The 25,879-nt window shown below is 34.3% G+C and overlaps 2 protein-coding genes across 3 annotated transcripts in view; one reads left to right on the top strand and one right to left on the bottom strand.

Moving 5' to 3' along the window:
• Positions 1-296: 296 nt before the first annotated feature.
• LOC138333310 (uncharacterized) lies at positions 297-17,229 on the bottom strand. 2 transcript variants are annotated; one of them, XM_069281603.1, is made up of 10 exons: positions 16,922-17,229; positions 15,085-15,153; positions 14,469-14,603; positions 10,528-10,691; positions 10,078-10,174; positions 7,193-7,325; positions 6,376-6,467; positions 5,970-6,041; positions 4,543-4,742; positions 297-1,779 (listed from the first exon to the last, which is right to left on the bottom strand). In XM_069281603.1, exons 1-10 carry the CDS (start codon positions 16,973-16,975, stop codon positions 1,491-1,493), a joined length of 1,305 nt encoding a protein of 434 aa, XP_069137704.1. In that variant the 5' UTR covers positions 16,976-17,229; the 3' UTR covers positions 297-1,490. The 2 variants fall into 2 exon arrangements, with proteins under 2 accessions (XP_069137704.1, XP_069137705.1); XM_069281604.1 differs by lacking the exon at positions 16,922-17,229 and adding an exon at positions 16,731-16,829.
• A 61-nt stretch (positions 17,230-17,290) lies between these two features.
• Positions 17,291-25,879, top strand: part of LOC138333308 (rRNA N6-adenosine-methyltransferase ZCCHC4-like) — a 31,469-nt gene continuing 22,880 nt past the window's right edge. Inside the window, exons 1-2 of the mRNA XM_069281602.1 lie at positions 17,291-17,754; positions 24,793-24,991. Coding sequence (XP_069137703.1) covers positions 17,679-17,754; positions 24,793-24,991 — 275 coding nt within the window. The 5' untranslated portion in view covers positions 17,291-17,678. The remainder of the gene's footprint in view (positions 17,755-24,792; positions 24,992-25,879) is intronic.

Raw genomic sequence — 25,879 nt, 5'->3', positions numbered from 1 at the left:
CTCCTTATCCTGGCACATTTTAAACGACCCTGGCTTTAAATACCTGACAAATAAAATATGTTATGGAAGAAAACTTTGTATGCCATTCTGACGCATTGTTTCATTCAAACTGTTGTACTCTGACATCAAATTAATAGTCAGACTAATTTTTGTCTGGATATATGTACTTTGACATTTTCACTTCAGTTCAATTTGAACAAAGGTAAAAGTTGAGAGATGAAGACCTAATGGTCCCAAGAAAATATTATAAAAACACCACACACAAAATTACAAAATGTATATATATGTACATGAAATACATTTTTATTGGAATGTTATGAAAATGTAAAAAAAATATAGCAATATGTATAAAAGAGCAAAATTATGAGTATATTATGATCAGCATTTCAAAATAATATCCAATACAGTTTTAAAACAGCAATGATTTGCACCAACAAGTAATTATCACATAAGTTTGTTAAGCAATAAACTTTGTTTACAAAATCTTCATACAGGTTAAAATTATTATGTAAAAAACACCTGAATCTTCAGATATTTTCTAACTTCATTATCCACATTGGCTTTGGGAAAAACCTGATGGAATAGCCTTAGGTTGAAAACAACCAATTACAACAGGCACTCACATTTGTAATATGAAAAATATAATAAGCTCTACTTTCTAAAGTTCATTATAAAAAATGAAAGATACAAAATCCCTGTCTTATCATATGAGCAACTCACAATGAATCATATATTGACATATTGTTTGATTGTATTTTTGGTTGTTTGAAGTCTTTTTACATGCAAATGGTATGATACAAAGTGCAGTACTGACTTCAAGTCAATGCTCATAGTATGATACTATAAGTACATACAGTAATTAGGCCAAACAATTATGATGCTTGAAAATTTATACCCTCCAAGGAATTTAAAAATTAATGTCTTGCCCTTTCTAAGAAAGACAGTCTTTCAACATTACAAAATTATAATATACCCTGTATTAAAATGACAGAATTAATCTGGTAGCAAATAACTGAAAGTACCAGGTGAGCTAATACCAGAACAGATAATATTGATTAAAAAGTCCCATTATTAGTTATACAGAATTATGTTAGAAATACTTGACATTAATAAAGATACGAGGTAATGTGATAAATGATGAGGAATAGACTGTACCATAAATATATGTATGTGTATAAAATAATTAATTTAAAACATGTTTGATTGTACAGCTGTCTGTTGTAATTTGTGTAGTTACAGTAGCATTTATATTTAAATTGTTATTTTTCTAGTGATTGTCCAAAAGCATACATGAGTACTGCAATTGTTTCACATCTTTTGTGTTAACAACATCTTGAGGTAGACTGTTGCTTTTGTCATTTAGATTAAAACCATACCTTCGAAATATCTAGGCCTTGCACTCCCAATATATACCTAGGTATGATACCACTTTGAATGGTAAAATATTGGTCAGCCTGATTTCCTAACTTGCATATTATCACAATGACAGGTTATTCTGTGTTCTTGACATTTTCTTTCTCCTCTGACCCTTCTTTATTCTTCTCTTCTAGCTCTTTTTCTCCTTCCTCCTCCTTTTCTTTTCCTTTTTCTTTCTCCTCTTCCGTCTTTGTTTCATCCTCCATTCTATCTTCCTTCTTTTCTTCATCCTCCTTCTTTTCTTTTTCCTTTTCTTCCTTCTTTGTTTCTTTCTCCTTTCTTCCATCCTTCTTTTCTTCCTCCTTCTTGATCACAACATTCTTGGATACCTCCCTGGTGATCATCTTAAATTTTGAGGCAAACCTGTAAAACATTCATTGTTAATGTACTATTACCAATCTTTCTTTCTCTGATATTTTTTGTTTCATTTTGGAAAGAATTCCAAAGCAATATCAAATGATAAGCAAATAACTGACAGTGTATGAAATCATTGAGTTTATTCATTTATACTTAATAATTGTTAGTATAACCACGTGACATTTCAAACAGTATAACAACAGTAATATTACCACTCCTCTAAATTAGTTTTATCATATTTTATGAAACAGTTAGTTATTAGGTCATCTGACCAGAACTTGACCTTCATTCAAGTTCAAAGGGGTCAAAAAATGTTAAATTTTTTAAACGATTTCTTCTCAAGAACCCAAAGGCCCAGGGTACTCATTTTGTGCCTGCGGCATGCTGGGACGAAGGGTTACCAAGTTTGTTCAAATGAATGGCTTTGACCTTCATTCAAGATCACAGGTGTCAAAAAGGCTAAAATCTTAAAACGACATCATCAAGAACCAAAAGGCCCAGGGTACTCATATTGGGCCTGTGGCTACTGGGATGAATGGCTACCAAGTTTGTTCAAATGAATGACTTTGAACTTCATTCAAGGTCACAGGGGTCAAATAGGCTAAAATCTTTAAAAAAACTTCTGGTGGATAACTTAGAGGCCTATAGATACCTAATATTGGGCCTGTGGCATTCTGGGATAAAGGACTATCAAGTATGGTTCAGATGAAGGACCTTGACCTTCAATCAAGGTCACAGGGGTCAAATAGGCTAAAATCTTTAAATGACTTCTTGTAAATAGCTAAGAAGCCTATAGACTTAATATTGGGCCTGTAGCAAGGTGGGAATCAAGAGACCTTCATTGATGGTCATATTCATCAAAGATTATTAGAACCAGATATTTTTCTATTAGAAAAGTTCTTTTGTATTGCCTTGATTGCTTGTCACTACTATATTCTTTGAGGTGTTGCATTGTGCCAATAGTCAGATGACCATTATGGCCCATGGGCCTCTTGTTTTAAGATATGTTAACTTTTCTGACTAATATCTATTAGTGCTGAAAATGAATTGTTTATTGATATTGTTCCGCTCCTTTGTTGAGTTTAAATTCGCAAAATAAAAAGGGCATCAGAACGCTTGTTTTCCATGGTAATGAACACCATATTGATAAAGATCTTCCAAGTATGGCAACAGTGAATATTTACTACGGGGGAACACGGAGACGAAAGTTGATTTTCTCCAAAAATAGGTGAGTTATGATATATTAACTTTGCTGGAACACTAAAAAAAATATTCTGATTTCAGAACAGTTGGAATTATGAAGATACCTTTAACAGTATTTTTATTATCATTAATGGATATCATGTAAATGTAATATATATGTAGCAGAGTTTTAATTAAAATATTAATTAAATGTTGTTTTATTTTAACTTTGTATGCGTGTGATATAGCGCGCCACGCATGCGATGTTCTTATTCTGTGTTCGTCTATAAGTATTGTTAGCTTGTCGTATACACGTTTGTACTATGTCCGTGAGAGAGAGTTTACCTGTATAGTAACATCTGTCACGTGTTCATTATATATATTGATATGTCACGTGATATACAAGTAAGTAAGTATGGGATATGTATGGATGCCTCGTTTTTGGGTTGTGTGCTTTGTCTTTGACGTTTTACCGCCTTTTTAATATATAGCCACTAGACTTTTGACATTGACGGCGACGGACGTACTCTGTCCACTCCGTGCATATAACGAATCGTCCGGAGACTGCCTATTTGGTATGTATTATTGTACTATTATTATTTATTTACTACTGTAAGAATAACAATTCCTATCGTTATATTTATATTTACTTAAGTCGGTATAGACGCGTTTTTGTCTCTATCGTGATTCTCTTTCTACTTGTAAGATCACACTCTTACCTATTTAATCGAAACATATCTTCATTTTACAGAGTATATATCTATATTGCTACACCTGTAATGCAAGGCTGAAAGCATATAGTGCCCTTAACCCATTGTTAGGGTAGGTACAGTTGTAAATGTTTGACTTATATGCGTAATTACCATGAATCTGTTTTAATACGTATATCTTGTACATGAAGAACCATTATCTTGTAAATATAAAGCAAATTGTATCTATTATTATAGTTTGTAGTGAGATACAGTGTATATGAAGTATCTCAAAGGGATCGTATTATTATATAATGATGTATAACGCTATTGTGAGTAGTTGTCAGGGTAAAAGTCTATAAGTGTCTATGTAACGTTTGGTAGATTCTATATGTATTGTCCATATGAAGTTATCTTATATGTTATTATTTTATTGTAGGGTACAGTTAAACATGTAACTGGATGTGTATGAATTCAGAATAAAGGAATTTGAAAAGGCACAAAAACCGACTTTGTTACATATATATAATATATTACCACTTCCCAAATGGTTATTTTAAGATATGTTTTCAGCTAATCAGACGCATTGACAGTGATGAATTGCTCACCTAATACCTGACGGGAGAGGATACAATGTGTAATGGTAATCCCTTGTGGCGATATCCTGTTAACCAACTTACATCCGCGGCTATTAAATTACATGATTTCCATTTCAAAACAAGTTCATGAAGATTAACATTCACGGATTTAACAATTAACTGAATGATAATTTCTATCAATATAGTTGATGTAGATTTTAATTTGCAGAGATAAACTTTCATCAATTTACTTGGATCCCGAAATTTGGGAAAGTAAATTGCACGGAATAAAAGATGGTTTACAGTACACATGTACTTACAACAGCGCACGAATAGTGTCTTCCTGTTCAAAGTCACTCGGGGAGATGTTTGTAAAGAGAAGAGTTTTAGCATTGCCTCCGAGACAGTCCTGCAGTAAGTGGGTGAGTACATTATTTCTGTAAGGGACAAAGGTTCCTTTAGCAAGTGCAACAACCACCTCATCTAAGGCCGCCAAGGAGCTGTTGATTAACATCATCTCCTAGTCATGAACAAAACAAACAAATAGAGGCCAAAGACTAAATGACCACTTACAATAAACAGGATTTTATACAACCTATTAAAAATTTAGTAAAATCCACTTTTGAAGCTCAACCCCTCAGTCCCCAGGAGTAGAACCTGAAACATTTATATGAAACATGATTGTCCCCTCAAAATGATTTTCACACCACATTTGGTTGTAATCTATATATGCAAGCACTGAGTAGTAGGACTGTCCTCTCTAACTGATCTGTATAAGGATGAGTAGACTTAAATTACACACAAACACAGCGGACAGAAATTCAATTTGATGTTTGTAAGAGTTAAAAATATAGTCTCACTTGTACTCATGATCATACCTGGTATTCAGATTACTTATGATTGCACATACCTGGTAATTTTAAAGAACTGTCATCCAGGAGGCAAACTTATACACACTAGCCCCCCCCCCATCATCCCCCCACCCCCCACCCCCACTGCTTTGTAACAAAGAGGCACAACTCTAAGACACAAAGGTAGAGGTATTGTCTTCTGATAGAGATTTTACACATACCTGGTAACTTAAAAGAACTGTCATCTAGGAGGCAAACTTATACACACTAGCCCCCCCCATCATCCCCCCACCCCCACTGCTTTGTAACAAAGAGGCACAACTCTAAGACACAAAGGTAGAGGTATTGTCTTCTGATAGAGATTTTACACATACCTGGTAACTTAAAAGAACTGTCATCTAGGAGGCAAACTTATACACACTAGCGCCCCCCCATCCCCCCACCCCCACTGCTTTGTAACAAAGAGGCACAACTCTAAGACACAAAGGTAGAGGTATTGTCTTCTGATAGAGATTTTACACATACCTGGTAACTTAAAAGAACTGTCATCCAGTAGACCAACTTATACACCCCTCACCATCCCACACCACCATCCCCCACCCCTAGTTAATTAAGCTCACATAAGACAGAGAGCCATAGATACAGGGGGTCCCTCAGACAGTCTCACATCTACCATTGTTTGTTGTATGATCAGCGAAAGATATTTTGCTAAAAGCAATTTGAGATATTGAAAGTAGAATATTTTAACGATTATGGCATATGTACATGAAGAATACATTCATGCTTATTTATGCAAAAGAAAAGTTCTTATTTCTTATTGATTAGCTGAAGTGCAGTCATTATGTGGTAACATCATTAGTTGAAATATTTTGCAGAGAAAATTTATATAGTCTTACCCTGACTAGGTTCTGTGTGCCATCAGTTACATGCTGCATAGGATATCTGGAAGCCAAGTCCACAATGCTGAGCTATAATTCAAACATAAAATCATCTGAAATATAGGCAGTGTGATACACTTTTCATCACTACGGAAAGCAACAAATGGTTCATTATCTTATTTCACATTAGTGCAGTTTGTAAAATATATATATGTCATGGTTAAACGCATCCTCGATTGAATATAAATTGATTTGCATAAGTTGCATAAGTTGTATAACTTGTTTCGCAATCGATGTAAAACAAATAAAGTTTAATATTAACATTCAGTTAAATTTTGTTTAATGTTAATTCCTTTTTGACATCATATGACCCTTTCTTCTATACCCACCCAATGTAAGCTTGTGAAGACTTCACTGCCCTTACCTTTCCTTTGAGCACCTGTCCTGTTTCTTTACAGGTACTCTCTATCATGATTCCAATAATGAGATGGCCGCTGTATGATACACTATTCATCACTACAGAAAGGGTGTTTCATTATCTTATTTCAAATTGGTATATCATAAAATGGTTTAACACATCCTCGATTTAACATAACACTTTTTTCACAAGTGATGTGCTATAGTATTAAAGAAAATAAATTGCACTATAATTTCTCCTCGGCAAGTATATATAGAGGTTTTAAACAGATAATTATGAAATTAAATCACTGTGGAAAAGTCATTACAGTAAAGCATTTATAAACATGAAGTTAAATCACCAAGAAAATTAGTTAGTTTACAGTAAATAGCCTATCAAACAAGAATTACAGTTTTGTGTACAGATGATATTGCTGTAATTATACAATCACATCTTTGATATTCCAGGAGTTACTATCACTGTCGTCACATCCTCCCATGAATTATGTCATAGTAAAACTGAAGACTCAGTGTTCAACAACTTGTGTTTAAAATGAGGCATCATGGTTGTTTAGTCTCTTGATGTACATCAAAAGAAATCTGTTGATCAAATAACAGTACACCGTATGGATTATAAAGTTGGGCTTTAATCCAATGTAAGAAGAAGTCTCTCTAAGACTGTTATCTGGTGAATATAACAACAGTGATAGTAATCTGTGGAATATCAAGTATCTACAATCATCATTTCACTGCAACCACGAAAAATAAGGAACATTTCTACATGACAAATATTTCTTGTTAAATGGTGTAATGAAAGATGGCTAGTTTAAATTGATTCCACTTACTGGTACTGAAACTATATCTGTTTTGTTTGCCAGCATAGATTAAAGTAAAGAGGCCTTCTGCATCCTGTACATTGACCATTTCTATGCCTTCTATAAATACCATCCCATTCTCATCCTTCTTGACCTTCAGCTGCTGCTCAAGGGAAATTAAAACAATTAAGAGATGGTTAAAAAGGTCAAGGTCAATCGTAAAAGAAAAAAAAATCAGTAACAACTCTATCAAGGTCAATCACAATTAGTTCAGTTAAGGTAAAAAAGAAAGAAATCAAAAAGAAAAAATTCAGTCAAGGTCAAACAAACAATTCAGTCAAAGTCAAACAGAAACAATTCAGTCAAGGTCAAACAGAAACAGTGCTGTCAAGGTCAAACAGAAACAATTCAGTCAAGGTCATTAACAGAGAAAGAGCAAAGAGTGTGTATATGTGGGGAAGGCTAAAAGGGGAGGGGTACTTTTAGCAAAGGGTTTTATAGGGGAAGAGTGATTGTAGGGAATGATGCCTATATTGGGAGGGTTGCTCAGAGGGAAGGAATGTGTATAAAGTAGGAGGATTGCTTGTATAGGGAAATGGGGCTTATGGGGGAGTGGTAATAGTACGTAGGGGAATGAAACTTGTCAGGGAAAGAGGTGGGTATAGGGAGGAACAGTTATAGGGCGAGGGTGGCTTAAAGGAGGAGAGATGCTTAAAGTAATATTCTTATGGGGGAGGAGCACTCAAAGGAGGATAGGTGCTTAAAGTAAGATTGGGATGCTTTATGGGGGCGGGGCACTAAAGGGGAAGGTGGCTTAAAGGAGGAGAAGTGCTTATGGGAGTGTGGCTTTTAAAGGGGGAGGATGGCTAAAGGAGGAGAAGGGCACTTAAGAGGGAGGTAGCCTAACGAAGAGGGGTGCTTATAGAGGGTGATTCTGGGAGAGTGGATTAAAAGAGAAGTGCTTATAGTGAGGTACTTAAGGGAAATTGGAACTTAAATGGAGAAGATGACCTGAAGGTGGAGGAATACATCTGAGAAAGGGACACTTACAGGGTAAGGGTGGCTTAAGTTAGGAGGAGTGTTTATAGAGGGAAGCTAATAGGAGAGGGGCACTTAAAGGGAAAATATGGCAAAAATGAGGAAAAGTGCATATTGGAGAGGGGCACTTAAAGGGTAAGGATGGCTTAAGTTAGGAGGAGTGTTTATAAAGGGATGCTAATTGGAGAGGGGCACTTTTAGGGTAAGGGTGTCTTAAGTTAGGAGGGTTTTTATAGAGGGATGCAAATGGGAGAGTGGCACTTACAGGGTTAGGGTGGCTTAAGTTAGAATGAGTTTTAATAGAGGGATGCTAATGGGAGAGGGGCACTTACAGGGTAAGGGTGGCTTAAGTTAGGAGGGTGTTTATAGAGGGATGCTAATGGGAGAGGGGCACTTATATTGTAAAGGTTGCCTAAGTTAGAAGGAGTGTTTATAGAGGGATGCTAATGGGAGAGGGGCACTTATAGGGTAAGGGTGGCTTAAGTTAGGAGGGTGTTTTATAGAGGAATGCTAATGGAAGAGGGGCACTTATAGGGTAAGGTTGACTTAAGTTAGGAGGGTGTTTATAGAGGGATGCTAATGGGAGAGGGGCACTTATAGGGTAAGGGTGGCTTAAGTTAGGAGGGTGTTTATAGAGGGATGCTAATGGGAGAGGGGCACTTATAGGGTAAGGGTGGCTTAAGTTAGAAGGAGTGTTTATAGAGGGATGCTAATGGGAGAGGGGCACTTACAGGGTAAGGGTTGCCTTAGTTAGGAGGGTGTTTATAGAGGGATGCTAATGGGAGAGGGGCACTTATAGGGTAAGGGTGAGCTTAAGTTAGGAGGAGTGTTTATAGAGGGATGCTAATGGGGAGAGGGGCACTTATAAGGTGGTAAGGGAGGTTTTAATTAGTTAGGAGGGTTTGTAGTTTAGTTAGGAGTATAGAGGGATGCTAATGGGAGAGGGGAACTTATAGGGTAAGGGTGGCTTAAGTTAGGAGGGTGTTTATAGAGGGATGCTAATGGGAGAGGGGCACTTATCGGGTAAGGGTGGCTTAAGTTAGGAGGGTGTTTATAGAGGGATGCTAATGGGAGAGGGGCACTTATAGGGTAAGGGTGGTTAAGTTAGGAGGAGTGTTTATAGAGGGATGCTAATGGGAGAGGGGCACTTATAGGGTAAGGGTGGCTTAAGTTAGGAGGGTGTTTATAGAGGGATGCTAATGGGAGAGGGGCACTTATAGGGTAAGGGTGGTTAAGTTAGGAGGAGTGTTTATAGAGGGATGCTAATGGGAGAGGGGCAATTATAGGGTAAGGGTGACTTAAGTTAGGAGGAGTGTTTATAGAGGGATGCTAATGGGAGAGTGGCACTTAAAGGGGAAATATGGTGAAAAGGAGGAAAAGTGCATATTGGAGAGGGGCAATTACAGGGTAAGGGTAGCTTAAGTTAGGAGGGGTGTTTATAGAGGAATACATATGGGAAAGGGACACTTACAGGGTAAGTGTAGCTTAAGTTAGGAGGGTGTTTATAGAGGGATGCTAATGGGAGAGGGGCACTTACAGGGTAAGGGTGGCTTAAGTTAGGAGGGTGTTTATAGAGGGATGCTAATGGGAGAGGGGCACTTACAGGGTAAGTTTGGTTTAAGTTAGGAGGGTGTTTATAGAGGGATGCTAATGGGAGAGGGGCATTTATAGGGTAAGGGTGGCTTAAGTTAGAAGGAGTGTTTATAGAGGGAGACTAATGGGAGAGGGGCACTTACAGGGTAAGGGTGGCTTAAGTTAGGAGGGTGTTTATAGAGGGATGCTAATGGGAGAGGGGCACTTAAAGGGGAAGTATGGCGAAAAGGAGGAAAAGTGCATATAGGAGAAGGGTAAATAAGGGAAAAAGTATCTTTGCTTACCTTTCTGTCTTGTCCTGATGTCATAGAAAGCAAGTCAACAAGCTTGCCATAGTAAATATCTATCATATAGACAGATACAGAAATGGTGAACTTTGACCTGTATAACATGTCATAAAAAACAATTGACTACCAAGCAATCACAATTAATTATAATTACAAGACAACATACTATAGGTTGTAGGAAGTTGTGACTCAGGAATGAGGACAGAGTACAGTACACCACTTCATTCCCATGTATATCCAGTAACAAGTTCTCATCATTGTTACTTGTGAATTCATAAATTCAAGATCAATTAGGCCTCTTACTTAAAATTATACATTAATTTTACATTCTATATGATTATTTGAGATATACTTGAATTCGTTATCTCCCGCACAAAATTACGCGAAAATTTTAATCCCATGAAAATAAGACTGATTTTCTACTCTAAATGCTGTTTAAATGTTTACCTGAGTTTTTCTTCCAATTCAAATATTCTATTACATGCTCTTGGAACAATTCCTTCAAACTCTCCAGCTGGATCACCTAACAAAGTGAACGATTTTCCAGAACGAGATGTTCCAGTGGCAAAAATACACACATTAAATCCATCCACTGCAGACTGGATCAAATCCTGTAAAAATCAATTTTTTTTTCTCTTTCAAATTTTTTTATTCTCCAAAAACATCAATTTAGAAAACAATACACAAATTTAACAGTGAAGAAAACATATGATTGATTGATGGAATGTACAAACAGTCATTTCATAAAAGATATTATAATTATATATTCTTTATGAAAAAAACCCAAATTGTTGAGTTATAAAGGAGAAAATATAAAATCTGAATGTACATTATTCACTCACACTTCCACACATGAGCTGCATCGAATTAAAAGTGCTATGATAGTCATGAAATAAGTAATTTTAAGTGTTCCCACCTTTATTTGAAACATTTAGAGTTAGATTTTTTTTATTGTATACTCATCTAACCTGAAATAATATTCAAGATCTCTTTTAAAACTTATGACAGATGGGGGATCATTAGTATATTTGAGCTTATATATATGAAATTTGGCTAAAAGAACTAAAAAATTTACATTTGTAAATTTGTGACTTTGAAAACCCAATATTATTCCGATATTGGTAAGTCCTAAAGCAATTCCTGTCTTGGTCTCAACCCACAAGGAAAAATCTTCCCAAAAATTTGAGACAATACGGCATTCACAAAAAAGATGCATTAAAGTTTCAGAAATTCCTTTGCAGAAGGAACAAAGAGGAGAGTTTATTATTATTTTATTGTATATAAATATTTATTTGTAGATATTATTCTATGTACAATTCGGTATTGAAACCACCGAAGTTTAGAATCAGAGGAAGATTTAAGTAAAATGGAGCATGCCTTCTTCCACCAGGAATGATCCGCCTGAAGATCAAGATCATATGACCATTTTTCTTGATAATTCTTTTTAACAGCTAACTTTTTAATAAAAAATGTCATACACTGAAATACCACGTGTTTTATTTGTTAAAACCTTATGCATATGAGGGGGACAGTGTGGAAGAGTTATATCAGTTCTATGATTCTTAAGAAAAAACCATTTTGACAAAATAGCATTTCTTACACCATAGAAATTGGTGATCATTGGTTGAAAAGAGAATTTATCACAAAATTCCTCGTAATTTTATATCAACTCTCCTTGCTCATTACACATGTCATAAACAAAATTTAATTCCATTTTTTGACCATTGATCGAAAAAAACTGACTTGTTCTGAATTTTATATTTGGATTGAACCACAAGGGCTCATAAAAAGGATTTTCTTCTCTATTTAGATTATAGAATGAAAGAAGGTCAGCCAATACTTCTTTCCAAAACAAATTACTTATATTATTTGATTTAATTTTTAGAAAATCAGAACCAAATATGAATAGTGATGTTTTACTTTTATCCAGAATTGTTTCAAAAATAATATTGCAAGTGTTATTGTTGGTTATCAATCTCTTTATCCAGGCTATTTTCATAGACTTGATAAAAATATCAACATTTATCATCTTAAGACCACCTTCACTATAGTTTTGAACAATTTGGTTTCTAGAGACTCTGTCTCTTTTACCATTCCATATAAAATTGTACAAAAGCTGTTCTAAGGACTTTACAATTTCCTTGTTTGGTTTAGGAAGGCTGATAAATAAATGAGTTAGCTTTGATAGTATAATTGTTTTGACAACAGTAATTCTACCAATAGTACTAAGATGTCTTCTTGACCAACAATGAATAATTGCTTTGATTTCTTTCATTTTACTCTCAAAGTTAATTTTAGTAATATCACTTATGTTGAGACTGAATTTAACTCCCAGGAAAGTAAAAGGTTTATCAGTCCAATTAAGTGACCTCTCAATGCACAACCTCTCAACACTATGCCTCTTACTACCAAACCATATACATTTAGTTTTTTCGATATTGGGTTTTAGTCCAGAGTACTTAATTGGCATATTGATCAAGAAGATCAAGCGTCTTCTTTAAACTCTTTTCTGAACCATCAAGGGTAAGACTTGTATCATCTGCATATTGAGATAATTTTAATTCCTTCGACCCGATTGAAAAGCCCTTGATCTCATTATTATTTCTAATCAGTATCCCCAAAATTTCAACACAGATTATGAAAAGATAGGGCGATATTGGATCTCCCTGTCTGCAGCCTCGGCCGATATGGAAAAATTCAGAAAAAAAGCCATGTTGAGTAACAGTCAGAGAGGCATTGCTTGTTAGTGTAAATATTGCTTTTTTGATAAAATCACCAAAATTAAAAAAAGTAAGGACCTTGTCAAGGAAGCTCCAAGATATAGAATCGAAGGCCTTTTCAAAGTCAACCAGCAGAAGAAGACCAGGAGTATTTTTCTCCTCTGCAAATTGCAACAAGTCATACAGCTGTCTGATATTTTCGCCGATAAAACGGCCTTTTAAAAAACCCTTTTGATTTTTTCGTGAATTATGTTGTCAAGAACAGATTTAATACGTTTTGCAAGCACATTAGATAATATTTTATAACAGACATTCAAAAGTGAAATTGGTCTCCAGTTTTTGATAAATTCTCTAGGTCTGTCACCTTTAGGAAAAATGGATATGACACCTTGTTTCTGAGTGTGAGACAATTCACCTCTTTGTATTCCTAATAACAAGGATTTTGTTATAAAAAAGCGAAGGTCTGGCCAGAAAAATTTGAAGAATTCAACAGTGTAGCCGTCAGGACCTGGACTTTTTCCATTTTTTAGACTTTTAACAGATTTTGCAATCTCATCAAGTGTAATTTCCTGATCCAATATATTTTTACAATTATTACTTTGTTTAGGGACATCGTAAGATTTTAGTAATTCACCTAGATCAACATCTTCAATACATCATCTTTATTCTGATAAAAGATTCTGATAAAAGACCTTTATTTCATTTAATATCTCTTTTTGATCATCAATGAGCGAACCGTCCGCTTTAACAATCTTAGTAACCTTTTCTTGTTAATATAATTTCTTTTTTTCTAAGTTACAAAAAATTACTTGTTGGTTTTTCGCCTAACTCTACCCATTGGGCCCTAGATCGAGTTATTAAACCATTCATGTATTCACTTCTAAGTTCCTCTAACTCGGGACTTCAAATCAGACAGAACTTCTTCAAATACATTATTGGACTCGGAGCAATCCATAGCTACCTCACTTGCAGCTTTTTATAAGATTTTCAAGTTCGACATACCTGTCTTGTAAAAATCAATTTTGATAGTCATAATGCAAACTGAAAATTAATACAACCAATATGAAATTTTATTTCTTTTCTCTTTCACATTATGTTTGAAATTAAAGTGACATACAACAATGTGCATAAACAGACCTGTCTATAAAGACGACCTGTCTATAAAGACCACTAAAGGGACTAAGTGGGATTGATTTTAAGAATAGCCAAATGGTCTTTATACACAGGTCATATTGTGTGGAAGTTGGTCATTACCGTAAGAAAGTGGTCTTATTTAGACAGGTGGTCTCTATACAGAGGTGTTTGCTAAGACAGGTTTGGCTGTACTTTCCTTTAATCTTAAAAAAATTAGTTGACTATCAATACACTACACACAATTGATTTGGTTTGTTTAATCTAACGTCCTATCAACAGCCAAGGTCATATAAGGATGTTTCTAGTTTGATGGTGAAGGAAAACTGGAGTATCCCGAGAAAAACCACTGACCAGCGGTCAGGATCTGGCAACTGCCCACATGAAATTTGAACGGCTTGTGGTAATCTTTTGGGACATATTAACCACTCGGCCACCATGGCCCACAGGAAAGCAGAGAATTCTTGCATATCAATTAAAGATGACATGCACTGAAAGTATCCATTATTCAGATCAAACTAACAAATATCTACATACTTCAGTGTCTTTAAAGATTTCCTCCTGGGTAGCAGACTCCATATAGACCTTGTCAAATTGAAACTCCTGTGTACCATTTGGACAGTCCACAGTAATGGTGCGACCATCAGGAGAATTTAGGACCGATACATAATTCTAGATTAGAAAATAAAAATGATTATAAAAATAAAAACTTACTTGTTTTAACCATGTCATACAGCCAAGCCATAAATATTGTTAGATAAATGACTTGTGTAATTTTTGACCCTATTATGACTATGACATCACAGGTAATTGTCGTCATAAGCGAATTATGATATATAATTCAAATATTGTCTCTGTAGATGGAATTTTGTCATTCCTTTACAACAATAACTAGAAAATTTTGTCCACATATTATCATAAATATGTACTGTATGACAGTATGTGATAAATAGAATCTTACATTTGTGCCTTAGAATCTTGCACTTGTGCCTATATATGATCAAAATCAAACCTTATGCTTACTGAACTAGATTAATGTACTAAGAGCATTATATTTCTACTGTGATTTATTTTCATGATTTCTGACCATCTGCTAAATTTAGTTCCACATGATGTGAAAATAAGTTGGTGTATACATGTATAGTATACTTACTCTTTCCAACTCACTGAAGCTTAAAGGTCTAGCCCTACAGTAGACACGAATACTTCCTTTATTGGGATCCTAGAACAAAATAAATGTATCATGAAATGAGTATTAATCCTGTTATATTTCATGCTAAGATGTGCTGCATGATTTTTCTTAGGTTTCATATAAGAGCTATCTTTGATCAGAAATTGGAAAACAATTTGTAAGCTGATAAGGGTGTTTTAACTTCTATTGCTCCAAAACATTACATATGTACAGTATACCTCATATATACAAACAGATGTTTGCATGCATATTGCAAAATTATGACTTTATATACATACAGAAGAAGGTGAAAATACATATTCCAGTTGAGAACATGTACATGTCTAGATATCAAACTTAGGTATCTGATAATTAAAATGAGGCCTATAAGTGCCTTAACAGTCTTTGACTACCTTTGAAACAGTCGCATAGGAAATTAATTTGATATGGTGTCATGGCGGCCATCATAAATTTGGGATCAACCTTCAGCATTTTGTCGAGATCATGTTATAATCATTTTTAATTCTGGTAAATTTCAGCCAATTCGCACAAGTGGAACTAGAACGAATACATCCCCTGCCTATAGCTACTACATATGTATATATAACAAGCAAATTCATGGAATTTCCATCCCCCGCTTTCAGGATATATTGTCCAGGCCAGGCACTTAAGGCATATAACCTTGTTACCAAGTTTGAAGAAAATCGGTTAATATTTATTAGTTATTGTACAGAAGTGGCAGGAACAGAATTTTTTTTTATTTAAGCAAAGGGCCATAACTCCCCTAAATATGGTCCGTTGAAAGTCACGATCGAACTTGGCCGTGTCCTCAAAGCATTAAACTTTGTTACTAAGTTTGAAGAAAATCAGTTTACATTTGTTACACTTATTGCACGGAAATGTCAGAAAATGATGTTTTTAGTAATTCAAAGGGCCATAACTCCACTAAATAAGGTCAATCTACAGTCGCGATCGAACTTGGCCAAGCCCTTAAGGCATTTATATAACCTTTTGTCACCAAGTTAAAAGAAAATTGGTTTACATTTGTTACAGTTATTGCACGGAAACGAAGTGTTACAGATGGACAGACAGACGGGTGAACCCAAATTAATATCCCTCGTTTCGGAGAAAGCGGGGGATAAAAAAAACGACCCCAGTTTCTGTCTAAAAGTCTTTTGAGCTATAATATTGCAGCAATAGTGGAACTTGAGAAGAAGCTCAAAATGTGTTTTCAAGATGGTGGCAGTGGTGGCCATCTTGAACTTCGGATCAACTCGAAAAGTAACAACACTTTGTCGGGACCATGTCAGGATAATTTCAGGCAAGTTTCAGCCAAATTGCACCAATAGAACTTGAGTAACTCTTGGGTCGCGGGTTCATGTGGTATCGGTAACTAATGTGGTAGCGGAAAAGATATATACCGTATTCGACCCAATAAGCGCCCAGGGCGTATACAAATTGAAAAGAATGAAAAGGTGCTAATAGGACGAAATTGTATTGGAAATCTATACATTTTTGTGTAGTTTTCGTCTTTATTTATTCCTGGGCAATTGAAATCGAGGCCTCGAAAATGGGGAGGGGCGCTTAAAGGGACATGGGCGCTTATTAGGTCGAACACGGTATATCACCTTTATCAGTCAGATGGTGATATCTTTTCCAGTCAGTCAGATAGTGATATCTTTTCCAGTCAGCCAGAAGGTAATATCTTTTTCGCTACAACATGCTATGTTGCTACTGGATGGCGCGGCACACTACTCTTGAACTGTCAGTTTGTGTAATTCAAATCTTCACAACCTTTAACTTATCCAGTTTCCTTTACCTTGCTATCACACTCCCCGATCACAACAGCGTTGCCAGAGGCACAGTTCCCCATGACTAATGGCAATGTGATCAGTTGAAACTGGCTGAAATGCCGCTGGAAATTTTCAATAAAATTACTGGAGAAAATAACATGTCACGTAGAAACGGATTGTTATGTGCATTGTTATTACCGGAGATACAAGAAAACTTAAAATAAAAATTGAAATGGTCGTTCATATCCCAATTCACTCAAAAAAACACGGTGTTAGGCCTAATGCCTAAAAGTTTACATTTTGTTTACATTGACAATCACAATCAGATCGACGCTTGATGCGTCGTCAGCTGAACGTTTTTATTTATGGACGCGTTCGGTGAGGGTACAGAACTTCACTTGACCAAAGTTTTCCAGATGGGATTATGACTGTGTAAGAGGCCATTCTGAGACCATTTAAATTTGCTTTGCATTTAATAATTAAAACACATGCTAACTACAATGTATATCCGTATGATCATCGCCTGGACTTTAGTGTTACCATCGAAAATTGTAAACACGGTACTCGAACTCGCCGGCTGCACACACGTGTGACATGTGATAGACAGAAGTCAGAAGTTTAGAGTATTTTGGGAGAAATATAGTACCTGAATGTTTTGCACTGATAACAATGGAATACTACATAGGTATTCAGTAGATCTGTCACTATAATACGCCTTCTATTGTGATAGAAATTTCTGCCATAAACGGCAGGATCTGCAGATGCAGTGTCTACAGTAAGATTATGGCAGCCAACACTTCTGCAAATGTCGACGTGATCATCGACACTGGGGATCGAGAAATTCCCGAATGTCCACACGGTTAGTAATTCATAGTAATTAATCAGCTACATCAGCGAAGGAAGTGTAAAAGTAAAGAAGTATTTAAGTGATGAATATCAGTTAATTGACAGCGATAAAATTATGAATATCAGTAAATTAGTTAATTGACAGTGTTAAACTGATAAATGTCGGTTAATTGACAGTGTTTAACTGATAAATGTCGGTTAATTGACAGTGTTAAACTGATAAATGTCGGTTAATTGACAGTGTTAAACTGATAAATGTCAGTTAATTGACAGTGTTTATGTGATGCTTGTCGATTAATTGACAGTGTTAAGTTAATGAATGTCGGTTAATTAACAGTGTTAAAGTGATGAATGTCGATTAATGATGTTAAAGATGAATTGACAGTGTTGTCAAAGTGATGAATGTCGAGTTAATTGACAGTGTTATTATGAATGTTGGTAAATTGACAGTGTTAAAGTGATGAATGTCAGTTAATTGACAGTGTACAGTGTTTTAACTTAAAGTGAATGTTGGTTTAATTGACAGTGTTAAAGTGATGAATGTCGGTTAATTGACAGTGTTAAAGTGATGAATGTCGGTTAATTGACTAGTGTTAAAGTGATGAATGTGGTTATTGACAGTGTTAAAGTGATGAATGTCGGTTTATTGACAGTGTTAAAGTGATGAATTTATGTTGTTAAGTGATGATGTTGGTTAATTGACAGTGTTAAAAGTGATGGATGTTGGTTAATTGACAGTGTTAAAGTGATGAATGTCAGTTAATTGACAGTGTTAAAGTGATGAATGTTGGTTAATTGACAGTGTTAAAGTGATGAATGTCGGTTTATTGACGTGTTAAAGTGATGAATGTCGGTTAATTGACAGTGTTAAAGTGATGAATGTTGGTTAATTGACAGTGTTAAAGTGATGAATGTTAGTTAATTGACAGTGTTAAAGTGATGAATGTCGGTTAATTGACTAGTGTTAAAGTGATGAATGTTGGTTTAATTGACAGTGTTAAAGTGATGAATGTCGGTTTATTGACAGTGTTAAAGTGATGAATGTGTTTATTGACAGTGTTAAAGTGATGAATGTCGGTAATTGACAGTGTTAAAGTGATGATGTCGGTTTATTGACAGTGTTAAAGTGATGAATGTTGGTTAATTGACAGTGTTAAAGTGATGAATGTCGATTAATTGACAGTGTTAAAGTGATGAATGTTGGTTAATTGACAGTGTTAAAGTGATGAATGTCGGTTAATTGACAGTGTTAAAGTGATGAATGTCGGTTAATTGACAGTGTTAAAGTGATGAATGTTGGTTAATTGACAGTGTTAAAGTGATGAATGTTGGTTAATTGACAGTGTTAAAGTGATGAATGTTGGTTAATTGACAGTGTTAAAGTGATGAATGTCGGTTAATTGACAGTGTTAAAGTGATGAATGTCAGTTAATTGACTATGTTAAAGTGATGAATGTTGGTTTATTGACAGTGTTAAAGTGATGAATGTTGGTTAATTGACAGTGTTTTAAAGTGATGAATGGAATGACATTTAAAGTTAATTGACTGATGTGTCAGTTTATTGACTATGTAAAGTGATGAATGTTGGTTATTGACAGTGTTAAAGTGATGGAATGTTGGTTAATTGACAGTGTTTAAAGTGATGAATGTCGATTAAAATGACTAGTGTTAAAGTGATGAATGTTCGGTTAATTGACAGTGTTAAAGTGATGAATGTTGGTTAATTGACAGTGTTAAAGTGATGAATGTGCCTCAGTGTTTTAAAGTTCGGAATGTTGATTTGACAGTGTTAAAGTGATGAATGTCGATTAATTGACCGTGTTAAAGTGATGAATGTTGGTTAATTGACAGTGTTAAAGTGATGAATGTTGGTTAATTGACAGTGTTAAAGTGATGAATGTTGGTTAATTGACAGTGTTAAAGTGATGAATGTCGATTAATTGACAGTGTTAAAGTGATGAATGTCGATTAATTGACCGTGTTAAAGTGATGAATGTTGGTTAATTGACAGTGTTAAAGTGATGAATGTTGGTTTATTGACAGTGTTAAAGTGATGAATGTCGATTAATTGACAGTGTTAAAGTGATGAATGTTGGTTAATTGACAGTGTTTAAAAGTGATGAATGTTGGTTAATTGACCGTGTAAACTGATGACATGTACTGTTTATTGATATGTTTAAAGTGATGAATGTAAATGTCGGTTTAATTGACAGTGTTAAAGTGATGAATGTCGGTTAATTGACTGTGTTAAAGTGATGAATGTTGGTTAATTGACAGTGTTAAAGTGATGAATGTCCAGTGTTAATTGACATGTGTTAAAAAGTGATGAATGTCGGTTAATTGACAGTGTTTAAGTGATGAATGTTGGTTAATTGACAGTGTTAAAGTGATGAATGTTGGTTAATTGACAGTGTTAAAGTGATGAATGTCGATTAATTGACAGTGTTAAAGTGATGAATGTCGGTTAATTGACAGTGTTAAAGTGATGAATGTTGGTTAATTGACAGTGTTTAAAGTGATGAATGTTGGTTAATTGACAGTGTTAAAGTGATGAATGTCGGTTTATTGACAGTGTTAAAGTGATGAATGTTCGGTTAATTGACAGTGTTAAAGTGATGAATGTCGGTTTATTGACAGTCTGTGTTAAAGTGATGAATGTTGGTTAATTGACAGTGTTAAAGTGATGAATGTCGGTTAATTGACAGTGTTAAAGTGATGAATGTCGGTTTATTGACAGTGTTAAAGTGATGAATGTTGGTTAATTGACAGTGTTAAAGTGATGAATGTTGGTTAATTGACAGTGTTAAAAACTGATGTAATGTCTGTTAATTTAGACAGTGTTAATGATTGATGTCGGTTAATTGACAGAAGTTAAAAGTGATGAATGTCGGTTAATTGACAGTGTTAAAGTGATGAATGTTGGTTTATTGACAGTGTTAAAGTGATGAATGTCGGTTTATTGACAGTGTTAAAGTGATGAATGTCGGTTAATTGACAGTGTTAAAGTGATGAATGTTGGTTAATTGACAGTGTTAAAGTGATGAATGTCGGTTAATTGACAGTGTTAAAGTGATGAATGTTGGTTAATTGACAGTGTTAAAGTGATGAATGTCGGTTAATTGACAGTGTTAAAGTGATGAATGTTGGTTAATTGACAGTGTTAAAGTGATGAATGTCGATTAATTGACAGTGTTAAAGTGATGAATGTCAGGTTAATTGACAGTGTTAAAGTGATGAATGTTGGTTAATTACAGTGTTAAAGTGACTATTGGACTTTGTTAAAGTGATGAATGTTGGTTAATTGACAGTGTTAAAGTGATGAATGTTGGTTAATTGACAGTGTTAGAGTGATTCATGTTGGTTAATTTGACAGTGTTAAAGTGATGAATGTCGGTTTAATTGACTATGTTAAAGTGATGAATGTTGGTTAATTGACAGTGTTAAAGTGATGAATGTTGGTTAATTGACAGTGTTTAAGTGAGTGATGATGGATGTCGGTTAATTGACAGTGTTAAAGTGATGAATGTCGGTTAATTGACAGTGTTAAAGTGATGAATGTCGGTTAATTGACAGTGTTAAAGTGATGAATGTCGGTTAATTGACAGTGTTAAAGTGATGAATGTTGGTTAATTGACAGTGTTAAAGTGATGAATGTCGGTTAATTGACAGTGTTAAAGTGATGAATGTTGGTTAATTGACAGTGTTAAAGTGATGAATGTCGGTTAATTGACAGTGTTAAAGTGATGAATGTTATGGTTAATTAACCAGTTTAAAGTGATGAATGTTGATTAATTGACAAGTGTTAAAGTGATGTGTCGATTAATTGACAGTGTTAAGTGATGAATTTGGTTAATTGACAATGTTAAAGTGATTTGTCGGTTAATTGACAGTGTTAAAGTGATGAATGTCGGTTAATTGACAGTGTTAAAGTGATGAATGTCGAATTAATTGACCGTGTTAAAGTGATGAATGTTGGCATATTGACAGTGTTAAAGTGAGAATGTGTTGGTTAATTTGACAGTGTTAAAAAAGTGATGAATGTTGGTTAATTGACAGTGTTAAAGTGATGAATGTCGGTTAATTGACAGTGTTAAAGTGATGAATGTCGATTAATTGACAGTGTTAAAAGTGATGAATGTTGGTTAATTGACAGTGTTAAAGTGATGAATGTTGGTTAATTGACAGTGTTAAAGTGATGAATGTCGGTTAATTGACAGTGTTAAAAGTGATGAATGTCGATTAATTGACAGTGTTAAAGTGATGAATGTCGAATTAATTGACAGTGTTAAAGTGATGAATGTTGGTTTATTGACAGTGTTAAGTGATGAATGTTGGTTAATTGACAGTGTTAAAGTGATGAATGTCGGTTAATTGACAGTGTTAAAGTGATGAATTGTTGGTTTATTGACAGTGTTAAAGTGATGAATGTTGGTTAATTGACATGTGTTAAAGTTGATTGTTTGGTTAATTGACAGTGTTAAAGTGATGAATGTTGGTTAATTGACAGTGTTAAAGTGATGAATGTCCGAGGTTTATTGACTGTGTTAAAGTGATGAATGTTGGTTTATTGACAGTGTTAAAGTGATGAATGTTGGTTTATTGACAGTGTTAAAGTGATGAATGTTGGTTAATTGACAGTGTTAAAGTGATGAATGTCCGTTTTATTGACTGTGTTAAAGTGATGAATGTCGGTTAATTGACAGTGTTAAAGTGATGAATGTTGGTTAATTGACAGTGTTAAAGTGATGAATGTTGGTTAATTGACAGTGTTAAAGTGATGAATGGTCGATTAATTGACAGTGTTAAATAGTGATGAATGTTTGGTTAATTGACAGTGTTAAAGTGATGAATGTCTGTTAATAATTGACAATTGTGTTTAAAGTGATGGATGTGGGTTAATTGACAGTGTTAAAGTGATGAATGTGGTGGTTAATTGACAGTGTTTAAAGTGAGGTTACTGGGATGTTATTGACATTGATATATTGACTTGACAGTGTTAAAGTGATGAATGTTGGTTAATTTACAGTGTTTTAAGTGATGAATGTTGGTTAATTGACAGTGTTAAAGTGAATGAATGTTGATTAATTAACAGTGTTTAAAGTGATGATTTTGAATGTTGTGTTAATTGATGACAGTGTTAAAGAGATGAATGTCTGTTAATTGACTGTGTAAAGTGATGAATGTTGTTTAATTGACAGTGTTAAAGTGATGAATGTCGGTTAATTGACAGTGTTAAAGTGATGGATGTCCATTAATTGACAGTGTTCAAGTGATGAATATTGGTTAATTGACAGTGTTAAAGTGATGGATGTCGGTTAATTGACAGTGTTTAAGTGATGGATGTCGGTTAATTGACAGTGTTAAAGTGATGAATGTCAATTGAATTGAAGTGTTAAAGTGATGGATGTTCGGTTAATTGACAGTGTTAAACCTGATGAATGTCAGTTTAATTGACTAGTGTTAAAGTGATGAATGTTGGTTTATTGACAGTGTTAAAGTGATGAATGTCGTTAATGACATGTTAGTGATGACAGTGTTAAAGTGATGAATGTCAGTTTATTGACAGTGTTAAAGTGATGAATGTTGGTTTATTGACAGTGTTAAAGTGATGAATGTTGGTTAATTGACAGTGTTAAAGTGATGAATGTTGAATTAATTGACAGTGTTAAAGTGATGAATGTTGGTTAATTGACAGTGTTAAAGTGATGAAATGTTGGTTAATTGACAGTGTTAAAGTGATGAATGTCGATTAATTGACAGTGTTAAAGTGATGAATGTTGGATTATTGACAGTGTTAAAGTGATGAATGTTGGTTAATTGAAGTGTTAAAGTGATGAATGTTGGTTAATTGACAGTTGTTAAAGTGATGAATGTTGGTTAATTGACAGTGTTAAAGTGATGAATGTCGATTAATTGACAGTGTTAAAGTGATGAATGTTGGTTTATTGACAGTGTTAAAGTGATGAATGTTGGTTAATTGACAGTGTTAAAGTGATGAATGTTGGTTAAATTGACAGTGTTAAAGTGATGAATGTCGATTAATTGACAGTGTTAAAGTGATGAATGTTGGTTTATTGACAGTGTTAAAGTGATGAATGTTGGTTAATTGACAGTGTAAATGTAAAGAAGTTCATTAACAATATACCATTAGTTAATTGACATTGTAAAAGTGAAGAACTATCAGTTAAAAAGTGTAAAAGTGAAGAACACTAGTTAATTGAGTGTAAAAGTGAAAAATGTCAGTTAACTGACAGTGTGAAAATTAAGAACATCAGTTAATTGACAGTGTAAAAGTAAATTAACATCAGTAGTTGAGGTTAAAGATGCTCCACTGCTGACAAATAGTTGTTTTTTTCACTATTAAAAACAGGAGCAGACGATTTAGTGTTTTTGTTTAGTTACAAAAGTTACTTAGTTTGCACTATTACCACCATTGAAATGTTTGAACTTCTAATTTTACTTCAAGTTAAAAATATAAAAAATAATTAATTGCATCCAGAAAAAATTCTGTGGCACTATATCCCATAAATAATTTTATATTATTTTTTGTGTTAATTAGACATATATATACACGATTAAACACCAATTATTATTCTAATGATGAATTTCATTTATGCTCTGTTGGCGATAGAGTAACTTTTAATATGAAGAATGTCGGTAAATTGACAGTGTAAAAGTTCAGAAAATCAGGTGATTGACAGTATAAAAGTTAAGAACATCATTTAATTTGACAGTAATCAATATAAGAATTAACTCTGTGTATCAAGCAACAAGTTGTACTGTACAAGGAACTGAATGTATTAAATTGAAAACCACAAGTAAACTGATGGTGTAAATGCTGAGATTTCACTATTTGTTGTTTTAAACCACCAAACTTTGTTTATAGGGCAATACGTTCAAAGTTTGGCTGAGACAGCATTTTTGTGAAAATTCATGTTTTGTTGGGATTTATTAATTTGCTTATTCATTAATGTTTTCAGGTCCAACCATGTGTTTGTGCAATATGAAAGAGGGAGCAATTGCTAATTTGTTTATTCTTTAATGTTTTCAGGTCCAACCTTGTTGTTTGTGCGGTATGAAAGAGGGAGTTCTTCCAGTAAGTTCTTTGCCTGTTCAGCTTTCAGAGATAGGAAGGAGTGCAGTTTCTTCCAATGGGAAAGTGAAAAGCCTTTAGAAGAAAAAAAGAAAATTCGCCAAGATATAAATTCAAAGCAACAGTTGAAGTTTTCACATCAGGAAGCTCACAATAGGTAAATGCCGACATCTGACTGTGTCTATATACGACCCTCATTTAATTTTTGTAATGAAATTACTAAAGTATCTCTTGTGCTGTATAATTTTTCAGGGCTTCTATTATTTTCATATAAAAAAATAAAGTACCTGTAAAATTGTTTTCTACTTCTGCCATGATAATAAAACTTTATTTTGTTATTACTGCTAATTAATTTCAAAATATACACTAATTTCTAGATATAACAAAAGCTCTTTTGATTAAGACAAAGATAATTGTTACCACAACAAAATTAAATGCTGAGTTATTTTATGTAACAAACCTATATTTACACTTGCTAGGCTTGGTCACTATACGCTAATACTAGCCGATTTTGTTTACCATAACTGCATGGTAACATTGAACTTTGAACTTGCGTAAGGAAATGTTCTGTGCAACGTAAAAGGACTACTTTTTTTAAAAAGAAACACATGGCTTTGTTTACATTTTGACGCAACATTACGTGTATATTGTTGTTTTTCATAGAATTTTGGAAAAATGTAAACAATATATACATGTTTTATATTTATATATGATTCAAACAATTTTTAAATTAACAATTGTATAAAGAAACGGAAAAATATCCCGACCGGGGCGACGTGCTTTCATTTTTGTTAAAAATGATGGGTGTCAAATGTAAACATTACCTCTGTGCCTATGTTCGTCCTACGATCGAGCCTTTGGGGTGGACGGGTGTGAGACCCTCTGATAGAGGTCAGTTATAAACATATCCTCTTGTCTTTGTTCTTTGAGTATTTAATCATGTGTATTATAAAACATGCACCGCTAATAATCCACGTGTTGACAGTTCCGCGTCACCACAAATACATTGTATCCATCGAACACAAGTGAATTTGTTTCATCTATC

The sequence above is a fragment of the Argopecten irradians genome, chromosome 10 (genome assembly GCF_041381155.1).
Source record: "Argopecten irradians isolate NY chromosome 10, Ai_NY, whole genome shotgun sequence".
Lineage (NCBI taxonomy): Eukaryota > Metazoa > Mollusca > Bivalvia > Pectinida > Pectinidae > Argopecten > Argopecten irradians.
This window is presented reverse-complemented; position numbering and strand designations above follow the sequence as displayed.